The sequence below is a fragment of the Myodes glareolus genome, chromosome 3 (assembly GCF_982192425.1).
Source record: "Myodes glareolus chromosome 3, mMyoGla1.1, whole genome shotgun sequence".
Classification (NCBI taxonomy): Eukaryota; Metazoa; Chordata; class Mammalia; order Rodentia; family Cricetidae; genus Myodes; species Myodes glareolus.
In genome coordinates, this window is record NC_142028.1 from 21148080 (window position 1) to 21161217 (window position 13138).

Genomic DNA, 13138 nt, shown 5'->3' on the forward strand with positions numbered 1-13138 from the left:
GAGAAGTGGAAGGGGGAGGAACAGAGGAGAAGTGGGGGAAAAGACTGGGCGGAGAGTAGTGAGGGGAAACTGAGTTCAGGTTGTAAAATAAATAAATAAATAAATAAATAAATATTTAAAAAGAAAAAAAAACAATTAAAAGTGGGGTACAGGATTAAGCAAAGAATTCTTAAAAAGGAAATAAATGTTTGAACTCATGATTGTATAATCATTCACCATTGGGTGAAGTCTTTTTTCTCCCAGTATTCTGACATATGTCTTATGTATAATGATAAATTATAATGATACTTTGTTTTTTTAATTTTTTTAAGTTTTCTGTTAATTTGTAAAACTATAATTAATGATCTTCTTTTCAACCTACGTCCTATGACTTCACCTTGTTAAATTACTCATTATTTTCGGGATTTTTGTTTTATTTTTAAGTAGATCCCTTAGGAAGATTCTTCACTATGCTCTTATCCACATTTTCTCACATCTAGTCCTGAGCATATTACCACTCTGCACCCAATGCAACAATGGAGAACAGCAAGAAAGACAAGGAAAAATGGTGTGTTTACCAGGCTGTCCTATAATCTCTTACTAACTCAGTTTTTTTTTTTTTAACTCTCTAGATTCTGTGTCTTTGTGTACAGTAAAGAGGACAGGCAAGTATTTAATCAGTGACAATCTGGTCTGTATGTGGACAGTTTTTAAGTTTTTTTATATGCATGGATGTTTTGTCTGCAGGTATATTTGTGTACAGATAATGACTGTAGTACTTCTAGAGGTCAGAGAGAGAGAGGCAGAAACCCTGGAATGTGACATACAGATCGTTCTTAGGCCCTATGTGCTTGCAGGGAATAAAATTTGGATCCTTGGGAAGAGCAGTCAGTGCTGTTATCTGCTTAGTCAACTCTCCAGTCCACTATGTGAACATTTTTATCATGAATATTAACAATAGCTAATATTATTTGCATATCCAACTATTAGAAACCTGTGTCTTCACTTAAAATGCATGAAAGTTGCTTTGAAGAGCTAAGGTGCAGGTTAAACCACAGATACATTTTTTTGTTTAAAAAGCTGATTTCCTAGGCTTACTGGGTAATGAGCTGGCATAAAATGTCTCATCAAGATAAAAAATATACAAAGTGGAACAATCTGGGGACCTCTCCTTGGACCTGGGAACCCCTCTAGAGACAAGTCTCTTGCAAACCCTAAAATGGCTCCCTTAATTAAGATATACACTTCCCTGCTCCCATATCCACCCTTCCTTCATCCCACCCACCCCATTCCCCCAAGCTCTCCCCACTCCTCCCCTTCTCCCTTCTCTCTTCCCATCTCCCCTTACATCCACCCCCCACAACCCCAGGCACCCAAGTTTTGCCTGGCAATCTTGTCTACTTCCAATATCAAGGAGGATAACTATATGATTTTCTTTGGGTTCACCTTCTTATGTAGCTTTTCTGGGATCACAAATTATAGGCTCAATGTCCTTTAATTATGGCTAGAATCCACTTATGAGTGAGTTCATACCATATTCATCTTTTTGGGTCTGGGTTACTTCACTCAGTAAAGCATTTTCTATTTCCATCCATTTGCATGCAAAATTCAAGATGTCATTGTTTTTTACCGCTGAGTAAAACTCCAATGTGTATATGCTCCACACCTTCTTTAACCTTTTTTTCTATTGAGGGGCACCTAGGTTGTTTCCAGGTTCTGGCTATTACAAATAGTGCTGCTATGAACATAGTTGAACAAATGCTTTTCTAGTATGATAGGGCATCTCTTGGGGCTGCAGAGGAGAGGGTGCCAGAACTGGCCTTGTCCCATAGCCACTCTGATAAATATCCTGAAAATCACCATAGAACCTTCATCTGGCAATGGGTGAAGATAGAGACGGAGACTCACATTGGTCCACTGGACTGAGCTCCCAAGGTCCAAATAAGGAGCAGAAGGAGGGAGAACATGAGCAAGGAAGTCAGGACCACAAGGGGTGCGTCCACCCACTGAGACAGTGGGACTGATCTAATGAGAGCTCACCAAGGCCAGCTGGACTGGGAGTGATGGAGCGTGAGATCAAAATGGAGACTCTGAATGTGGCTGGCAATGAAGGCTGACTGAGAAGCCAAGGACAGTGGCACTGGATTTTGATTCTACTGCATGGACTGACTTTGTGGGAGCCTGGTTTGTTTGGATGCTCACCTTTATAGACCTGGATGGAAGGGGAGGACCTTGGACTTCCCACGGGGCAGGGAACCTTGACTGCTCTTAGGACTGGAGAGGGAGAAGGAGGTTGGGGGGGGGAAGGAAAAGGGAGGCCGGAATAGCTGGAAATTTTTAAGAAAGAAGGAAAGAAAGAAAGAAAGAAAGAAAGAAAGAAAGAAAGAAAGAAAGAAAGAAAGAAAAAAGAAAAATATACAAATTGGTAGAATGATGTGAGGACTGGAACCAATGACTGACACTATTACCCCAGAACTCACACATCGGATAAAAGATAATCAAGAGTCCTGTCTCAGCTACATAGTCAGGTCTGGGCCATCCTGAACTATATCAGACCATGTGGCAGGAAAGAAATTAAAAGTAAAAGAATGAATGCTTTGAGAAGGATGAGCTGAGCCTTCAGACTCCACAGAGGGCGCTGTGGAGTTGAAGAACTACTTAGAGTCTCTTCTCTGAACTAAGATATAGTGAGAGGACAGAGACTGAAGAGACAAAAAGCTTAGTTATAGACTTCATTCCCAAGAGCCACGATATCCATCTTAAACCTTTCTAGGGGCACTGTTATTACTCTTACTCAGTTCCCAAAACATATTGCTCATTTCCTTGTTCTCGTTGCTTCTGGCTCAGCAGGATGCATTTTGCACTATACCCAAACCCTGTGTGAGTAGACATGATAGTGCAGATTATTGGAGCAGTTCTGATTGTAAATGTCGGGACACATTAGGAGGTTATGAGCACAGAAAATCTCAAAATAGAGGGTTTTTTCTTTTTCTTTATGAATTTTTTTTTTGTTTAAGAACTGTGAAGCCTAGTGTTGTCAAAGTTTGACCTCTGAAGAGAAGTACCATGAGGTGGGAAACTGACCAAGAATGACAGTTTCCCCAGGGAGGTGGTTCAAACCAAGCTTCTCAGTGGGCTATTATTAGCTATTCTAGATAGCCTCTTCAGTTTGGACAGGAAGAGTGCAGTTGCAGATACAAAATGATAAAGCCATCCTGAGAGCTGAGGGTGTGACCAGAGGTTAGAAGGTGTGACTGCACTGGTGTACATAGCTTCCTGGTAGCTGTCTCACGACAAGTGAGTGGGCATATGATGTTCCCAAATAAAAGTGGTTCTTACAGCAAGGAGCCAGGAACATCAGTATATAGTAGAGTATTTATATTTATGTTTATCTGTATGTGTTTTTGCACAAAAGTGAAGTTTAAAAAAATCAAAGAAAATGAAAAGGATTTTATAATTTTCTCACCTTTCTGTTTTGTTAGCAGTTTGTGATTCAGTTCCATACATTTGCTTCTTCCTTTTTTTTTTGTTGCACTTTGCTCACAGAACTGCAGTGTGAGCATCAAACAATTACGTATGAAGAGACTCAATCTTCAATATAATCATCTTCATTTGAAGACTTTCTTTTTTAGAAACTCAGCTTCATAATACACAGAAGATAAAATGTGCAGCTGTTGCTTTATTTGGCGTTCCAGTTATTGGTTCCTACCATTTATTTAGTTTCTGTTCACATTATTGTCCTTGTTTGTTAAGCTCACTTATACCATATCTGTTGTCCATTCTCCTGTCACAGACAGTAATGAAAGTACACTGAGCTTGTATCAGAGTCTTGGAGAGAAAGGAGACAAACAACACTCACAGACGGGAATGTGCTCTGCATTTGCTCCGTATTCCTCCTGCGGACCACAGCCTCCCATCAAGGATGAAAATCAGAAAAATGTCTCAACAGCATTAACCTTTCTGTAAACAGTTTGATGTGAATCTTCAGACCTGAGGTAATCAGTGGTGTTTTCTAGAACAGCAGTTTCTCACTGCTGTGAATTTTTCAGATCCTCAGTTTCACTTATAGTCTCTATTCTTGACCAAAACAAAACACCTGTCCTCCCAGCATCTTAGGTTCTTTTTCTGTTATGATAAATTATAGACAAGCCAGCATAGGGGATGAATGGTTTATTTTCACTCACAGTTCAAGTTTATAGTCCTTCGTGGTAAAGAAGTCACGGTAGCTGGGGCTTGAGGCAACTGATAACATTTCATCATAGCAAGAAACAGAGAGCAATTAATGAGCGATTGTACTCAGTTTGCTCTCTTCTTTTATACAGTCTGGGATCCCAGTGTAAGAAAATGACACCAGCTACAATGGATGGATCTTCCCACTTCGATTGACATAGCAAATATAATCCTTCACAGTCTTGTTCAGAACTAAATCTAGCCTAGATAATCTCCAACAGTTGTGCCCAAGTCTTATCTCTGCTTGATCTTGTCAAGTCCACAATATTAACCACCACTCCCAGTTTGATATGATAGATAGAGAATCTATCCCATTGTGTATGCTGGTTCATTACAGTTGCTGTAACAGCAATAGACTGATTAAGTTGTAATGAAAAGAGGCTTGCTTAAGTGTAGCTTTCTTAAGGTAGGAAATCTCATGGTCGGGTATCATCATTTGGCATGAGGCCTAACATTTACCAACCCACAAAACAAAGTGAAGGGTGATAGTTGAAGACAGGCATGCGTAAAATGAATGGGATGGATGGACTTGCTTTATGACACCTGCTCTCTGAGAGGAGGGGTGTTTTACAGATAAGGTCTCACTTAAGAGCTCTAGGTGTCGTGAAACTCCTTGAACTTCTGAGTATTCTCCTGAGTCTGCTTCCTGGGATTGCAGCAATGTTTTGCCATGCCTTGTTGCATATAAGTTTTTGTTTATATAGCCATAGTGAAGTTATCATATGCAATATATACAAATCACACACACACAGTGTAAACTGCTCAAGTAATGTATATCTGTAGCACAGAACTGAGGAGACTGATACAGGAGAATATTGAGTTTGAATCTAGCCTCGGCTTCATAGTGAGTTTTAGGCCAGTATTAGTTATACAACATGACCCTGTCTAAAACAAAACCAAAAAAAAACCAAACCAACTACCAAACAACCAAACAAACAACTAAGCAAGCCCTTCAAAGTTGAGCATGTAGTTCATGGTCCATCTCCATGGACCTTGGGTTTGATAGCCCAGCCTCATTGAAAATACAGGAATGAAACCACCTAATGTGTAAGGACATCAGCTTTCATTATAAACATGTGTGGATTAAAGGGTAGATCAGTAAAGACCAAGAAAATCACAATGGAAATGTGATTGTCTTATGACATTCCTAACATACATTAACTTCCAATAGACACAATTGACAAACAAAAAGTCATATTTTCTCTGAAATATAAATAAATATTAATCTAAAGCAAAATCCTGAAAAGTATTGAAATTTGGAGCTGAAGAGCTTAGTCATCCCATTTATTCTATACACCCTCATATTCAAATAGTGCTGTCTCAGTCATCTCGTCTAAACAATGGCTTCTCTTCCAGGCAGTGGTGGTGCACACCTGTAATTCCAGCACTCTGGAGGCAGAGGCCAGTATCTCTATGAGATTGAGGCCAGCCTGGTCAACAAGAGCTAGATCCAGGAGAGGCACCAAAGCTACAGAGAAACCCTATCTCGAAAAACAAACAAAAACGAAACAAAACAAAAAAATAAATAAAAACCAAAATAAACAATGGCTTCTTTTAAGTATATTACAGTTTACCAGAAAATATTGGAAGTGTTTTAGCAAAGCATATTTTCCTTTATCCTTTCAGTCACCAAATACTGATTACAAACATGATTCTTCTGCACATGAAGTGGGGATCATTTCATATGCAGGAATGCATAGCTCATTTTTCTTATCTTTCAATATCAGCACTCAACATACAATTTCCTCTTTTTGTTTTGGTCAAGAGGAGGGGCAGAACTTTAAGAGCAGAAGCATCATGTAGAAGGACTCTCTTCTGTGCTTTCTTTGGAGTCTCTGAGGGGATATAACTTGTTCCTCACCACCTGCATCGCCACCTGATTGGGGTACAGGTAACTGCCACTTTGATTCCTTCAGATTTCTCTATCACAGAATCATACTTATTCTAGAGAAATGTCATTCAGCTACAAATGACCTGCATGGTGGTGACAGAGATAAGAAAGACAATTGATCATGTTAGAACTGCGTTGTCTGCCTGTAAACATTGGAGATAAACTTCAAGAAAGGAATTTTCATTTATTGTGCTACGATTTTCTTGTGAGTGATGTAAAGAGAGTGATCATGATTAGTAGAATTACTTTATGACTAGTTCAAGTGATTTACATAGCTTTTTCTGCACTTTGTAGATTTTATAATAGGAATCCATTTTATTTCTAGAGAATTAGGAAAACTGTAAATGAGTTTAGAAAATTTTATCAATTAAAATGTGTTAGATATACTAGAAATGAATAGAGTCCATCAACAATTTTTAATATTACCTTTTTATTCATTGCCCCTTCAAATACTCTTTAATAGAAGAGGTAAAGTAAATCATAATTACTTATGATTTAATAATTTATATATTCATTGCTATCTTAAGATGAATAATTTATGAGCATTTATGGATGCCTACTAACAAATTTTCATTCATTCTTTCTATTTTTTGAGAAAGAATCTCTTTCTGTAGTCTTATCTCTTTGGAAATTTAACATCTAGATTTTCAGGCCATAGAGATTCTCCTGCTTCAGATTCCCACGTGCTTGGACAAAAGTCAGGTACCACAGTAGAAAAATTTTAGTTTTATACAGGACGCTCAAATAACATTATACATTTTACTTTCCTTTGTTGAATGTTCATGTCCATGGAATCTTTTGTGATTATGAGTACAGGTGTTTTGGCTTTTACAAAGGAGACTTTTACTATCACATCTGGGATATGATTTGAATTTTCTTTGGACATTGTTTCCAGCATACACTTTATAAAAATTGTCACAAGAAGACTAAATCATTTTATATCCATGTGAGTATCACACAATTTACAAAAGCTTTAAAAGCAAAGAGATTTGTCTTTAGGCAAGTTTATAGTTTTTGATGTGTTGATAATCATTTTAAAACATGTCAGTTGCTTAGGTGGCACCAGTTTTGTCAAACATTCTTATGGCCATGTTACCATTCAATCTTTCTTTGGAAATTCAGGGTGTTTTACCATATTCCCAAACAATCATTGATGTGAACGCTAGTTAAAAAGTTTCATCATATGTTGTGGAAGCCAGTCACCTTCCACACTCTTTACAGAATTCAGATCCTTAAAGGAGTTAGTAATTTTCCACCTTACCCCAGCATCAAATTCTAAAATATTCTAAACTTGGGCATTCTAACTTTTTCTTTACCTAGACATCATTTCAAGACAATACTATAATTTAAACCTTCATTGCTTCCATCCAAGATGAAGAATCAGCAGGTGACATATGCAACCTCAAGAGATTTTGAGTTTTCTTCAGAATCACAGAGTACAGCCAGTCCTCGTGAGACTCAAGGTCCAAGAGAGGCTGGCCACAAAGGTGAATGCTTTCCTCTTAAGCACTATACATACCAGACATTTAAAGCTGTTCTAGCCGTACTTCTTATTGTCAACTGGAAATAGGAGATCACCATAGGAAGAAGTGAAGACTTACAAGCTTTTTAAAGAAATGACCTTTGAGACTGGAAAAATCAATAATTTATTTTGCTTTGTGTTAGTTTTTTATTGTTTGCTTTTTGAATCAGGGTGTCAAGTAACCAGGACCAAACTTAATTGTCCTATGTGGAGAACAGTGGCCCAGAATCTTTGACTCTCCTAGCACAGCCTCTCAAGTTATGGGATTACAGTTGTGAGCCACCTAGCCTGCTTAGAATACACTTTTACAAATTTGAGAAACCAACAAGTTTTAGTTAATTTTATCAAAATATGATTTAAAATGTGAGGCCTTTAGAAAGAGAAACTACATTCTGAAGAAACACTGAATTTTCTAGAGGAACACAATCTTAAAGTAATGAAAAGTATAGCCAGACAGTGGTGGGTCACGCCTTTAATTACAGCACGTGGGAGGCAGAGGCAGGAAGATCTTTGTGAATTCGATGCCAGCCTGGTCTATAAGTGCTAGTTCCAGGACAGGTTTCAGAGCTACAGAGAAACCCTGCCAAAAAAAAAAAATGTTGAGAGCAAAGCTCTTACTAAACAAGATATTCCAAGTGGTTCATCAAACTTCAGTGCCAAGCATCAGCATCAGCAGTCAGGTCAGAAGAGAGGTCTAAATTCTTTACACTTTTTCTCTTGTCCTTCAAATATTGTCCCCTTTAAACACTAATCTGAACACCTTTGCCACATTAGTGTGATGATAAGGAGTTGCGGGACCCTAGAACCAACCCAAGACCTCAAACACAAGGATAAATATCTTATTTTCCTGAGAAAAACAGAATTGATAGACAGGAAAAGAGCTGACTTCTAGGAATTCTTTTATAATGGACCCTCATAGAGTTCAGAATTTTCAGACTGGCTACCAGTTTCTCAAGGTTCCTCGGGGTTGATCTTTCTTTCCTCTTTATGCTGAGTTTCCTACCTGCATTTTGCTTATGCCTTCAGTGCTTTGTGAGGTGAACTAACTGTGTGCACCTGAAAGAGGCAGCTTAAGCCCATCATTGCAGCTTCCTGTGAGACTGAGTCAAGGCTGAATGGGCAAAAATTATCTAAACTCCCAGAGAACTTCTTCTATATATAGGGTATAAACAGAATAGGTATATGTCATCCAGAAATATAAAACTTAAACATTTTAGATTTTTTTAGAATTTATTAATTATATAAAATAAAGGGTTTCACGATGACTTTTGTATATGAATATAATTTACTGATCATTGTTATCCATAACTATTATATCCAATTCCCCTTTCCCTGTTACCCTTCCAGTACCTTCTAAAGCCTTTACTTTGATGTATTGTCTGTATTGTTTCCTTTCCCTTTAATTATTAGTTACATGTTTACTTGTGTTACGTATATGTAATCTGTCATTCCATTTAGTGCTGTTCACAAGAGTGTATGTTTTAGAACTGATCACTTGGTATTAGATATCCACTTATGAGCTCATTCCTACAAGAGATCTAATTTCTCTCTCACCTGTCATCAATTATTTAGAGCTCTTCATCTAGGAGTGGGGTTGTCTGGAGATTTCCCCTGTACATATTGGCATGTGTTGCTTAGGTTACACTATTTTTGAGATTGTCTGATTGCAGCTTCCCTGTTTGGAGTCTCTGTATTTTACAATCTCTAGTCCTCTCCTCTGAGCTGTTCCCTGAACCTTAGGTGTAGGAGTTAGTTTGTATTCTGGAATTTCACTTAAAACATTAGAGCTTGTCATCCCTTTGTCACATGATGCTCCAGGTTATAGCTAGTGGTGAATGATGGGTTGGTCCTGGTGATGATTCTCTTACCAGTTCTAATGTCTTTAGAGTGTTCAATTTCCTTACATCTCATTGTAGTGGCTCTCGGGATCCTTTGCTTACTTCTATTGATGGCAATCGCAGTGTGGCTGACATACAGTGAGTAATTCATATACATCATTTGTCTAGGTACTACCAATAAACACTAATCATGCCACAGAATATAATTATTTTGTCTGTCATCAGGTGACATTTCAGGTATCCCGGAATTTGAAAGTTTTTTGTTTTCTCCTAGACTCCTGAACCCTTGGTCATTACAGTGACTCTGGGGCTGCATTGAACGTATTCTGTCTTATTCATAATAATATTCCCTGTGATAATTGTGTTGCTGATATTCTGCTTCCGTAGCTCTGATCACTTTGAATCTGACATAGACAACTTGTAAAAAATAGCTGTACAAAATATGTTATATTGTCTTATGGATATCGAGGACATGGTTAAGTGAAAAGATGGAATCTGTCCACAGAAGTTAGAAGTTCAAGAACCTCAGCTTTACCTTTTGTTTGATGTCCTCACATTCATAGAGAAAATCACTTATGGACTAAGCTCCAACAAAGCTATAAATCTCCATATTATTGTCTCTTCTATGATGGGTAGTCCATATGCTCCGATGATAACTGTGCTATTACTTCATGTTTCTTAGTTCAAATTTTCATGCTGTGTTAGGTGTCTCTGACTATTTTACTTAAGTATTTGTTTGTTAGGGTTTTTTTTTGCTGTGAAAAATTGAAGTAATCAGAACATAAGGTGTTTCCACCACAATATTTTTAGCTATCTTACCCTAAAGCTCCCAATACTGAAGAGTTCATTGTTCCATTCTTATAGTGAGTTAATTGAAGTGTTAATTTACAAGTGTCACACATTGGAACACTGGACTTAACTCCCTAGGTCCAAATGAGAAGCAGATGGAGGGAGAACGTGAGCAAGAAAGGCAGGACTAGAGGGAACCTTCATCTGACGATAGATGGAGATAGAGATGGAGACCCACATTGGAGCACTGGACTGAGCCCCCAAGGTCCAAATGAGGAGCAGAAGGAGAGAGATCATGAAAAAGGAAATCAGAACCGTGTGGGATGCGTTCACCCTCGGATACAAGGGGACTGATCGAATGAGAGCTCACCAAGGCCAGTTGGACTGGGACTGAACGAGCATGTGATCAAACCGGAGTCTCTAAACGTGACTGACATGGGGGCTGACTGAGAAGCCATTGTCAATGGCACTGGGTCTTGTTTTGTCTGCATGTACTAGCTTTCTGGGATCCTAGTCTGTTTGGATGCTCACCTTTCTAGAACTGGAGGGAGAGGGGAGGAACTTGAACTTCCCACAGGGCAGGAAACCCTGATTGCTCTTAGGACTGGAAAGGAAGGAGGGGAGGGAGTGGGGGGGAGGAGAGGGAGTGGGGAGAATGGGAGGGTATGGGGAGGAGGGGAGGAAGTGGAAATTTTTATAAACAAATAAATTAATTAATAAAAAAAAGAATTACAGAGATGCTCCAATAGATTAGTTTATTTCATGAGGTCTTTGAAAACAGCTATAGATCCTGGGCAAAAGATGAGAAGGGTGAAGTGGTTGTTATGTTTCTAAAATCAATTGCATGTTACATTTGCCTTCTAATTTTCATGTTTCATAGATTCAGAATAAGTATATGACAACTTAGAAAAAGTGTAAGAAACAATTATTTTTAAAAAGGGTTATTTTCAATATCTCTCTATATAAACATACACATATATGTGTATCTATAAATATGTGTGAATATAAAAGGCATGTATGTACAAATATATAAACATTTTCAGATATAAATACATGCACAAACGTGTGTGCAAACAGGCATGTCTTAAACAGAGTTCACATGAACATTAAAATCATTGGCGGTAACTTTATAAGCAATATTGTCTCAAAATACACTAGGAAATATGATTTTAGGAGACATATCATTCTATTCTGAATACTAGAAAGACTTAATAATTCCTGGTTTTACATTTTATTCTCTATGTTCATAATACATTACTAAATTGCTTGTGTAGTATTTTTTAAGCTTCTGTAATATCTTGTACCATTTTTCCAGGCTTCTCAATTATCCCGTGGAAACAAAAGGATCAGAGCAGCATCATTAAAGCCAGTCTTTTAAAGCAAAAAAAAAATTTACAAGTGTCAAAATAGCAATCAAAATAATGATATGTATTGGCTGTCAGCAGGAAAATTTTCTCTAACCTTAAATTTTAATATTTACACTTTATAAGCATTTTTATTTTATCTTCTACTAATTTAATTTTTTCAGTGTAGCCAAGAAAAAATACAAACTGCAAAAAACTGTATACAACCTCAATTTCTAAAATTAACTGATTTGTTAATTTCTAAACTTTAACATACAAATTAAAGTAATGATATATGTTGGTATTTTTATTTTAATACTTATTCCTTATGCACATTTTTTGGTGTTATATCTGCTACTAATTTTAGGTTTTCAGTATAGTGAAAAAAACCATAATCTGCAGAAAGCTCTAAACAACCTCACTCAACAGTATCACATCTTGCAAAGTACCAACTCCTTAATGAAAGAAATGCTGAGAAATAAGTCTAGAGAGTTTGATGACCTCAAACATCAGAAGGAACTTGACTCCTCCAACAGAGAACAGAACAAATGCTGTGGGAAAACTAAAGTTTTAGACTGCGTAGAGCTCACAGGTATGGAGGGGATCTTGAATAAAGTATTTCACTTTTTTGTATTGATTCTTCTCCAGAAGATTTGAAGTCCAGGTAGTTATTTTTACCACTGGTGGTCTGTGGATTAAATGTTGAGATTTTATTACTTCATGTAGGGGTAAGGAACCCTGGAAATCCTTGTTTAGGTTAGGATAATCTTGTAGTATATACAATTTAGGGATTATCTGGTGCCCCTACTGCTACCAGTGCATGGAATTACAATTCATCACAGCTAACAAATGAGGTCATTTTTGCTTATGGAAAAATCTGAATCTCCAAATTTGTTTTTGTCAGAGCATGAAGTTTTTAGTAAGAACATATTTACAAAATATTCAGGTTAAAATGAACATAGAGCAGTTAGATGGAAGCAATCACAGAAATAACTATGTTTGTGTGTGTTTTCTTCTGGTTTATTATAACAAAGTTGTTCTGTTTGTGACTAAGATATCCTCCCTGAGGCTAAAATTGGAGTTTCACCATGGCTGTTCACATTCATGCACCTCTAACAGTAACACTATTAATGACACTTGAAAGACAAACATATCAAGTGTTATGAATTTTTTTATTTTACATCATGACTGGCTATCTTTAATTGATACAACTGAACAATAATTATTAAATAATTGTTCAGTCTTTAGAGTGTACAAAATGCTTTTGTATATGATAATACTGTGCTATGATAGTACGTATTGACAATTTCATTATGCAAGAATTGATGATATCTTTATAATTGCTACACTGTAAAATATGTGACAGGAAAGAAAAGCTCCAAAAAATTTTTGAAATATTCCAAACCCATAAAAATATTTTGTGTTATTATTTATTTTTTTAAAAACTTTATCATCTATAAATGAGAGCTTAACACTATAATCCCTGTACTTAGGAGGCCGAGACAGGATTGTAAATTGAGAACAGTCTATGTAGCCCAACAAATTC

The 13138-nt window shown here is 37.1% G+C and overlaps 1 protein-coding gene across 1 annotated transcript in view; it reads left to right on the top strand.

Moving 5' to 3' along the window:
- Nucleotides 1-5943: 5943 nt before the first annotated feature.
- Nucleotides 5944-13138, top strand: part of LOC146895309 (uncharacterized) — an 85076-nt gene continuing 77881 nt past the window's right edge. Inside the window, exons 1-4 of the mRNA XM_087904984.1 lie at nucleotides 5944-6100; nucleotides 7421-7587; nucleotides 9539-9598; nucleotides 11960-12184. Coding sequence (XP_087761110.1) covers nucleotides 7473-7587; nucleotides 9539-9598; nucleotides 11960-12184 — 400 coding nt within the window. The 5' untranslated portion in view covers nucleotides 5944-6100; nucleotides 7421-7472. The remainder of the gene's footprint in view (nucleotides 6101-7420; nucleotides 7588-9538; nucleotides 9599-11959; nucleotides 12185-13138) is intronic.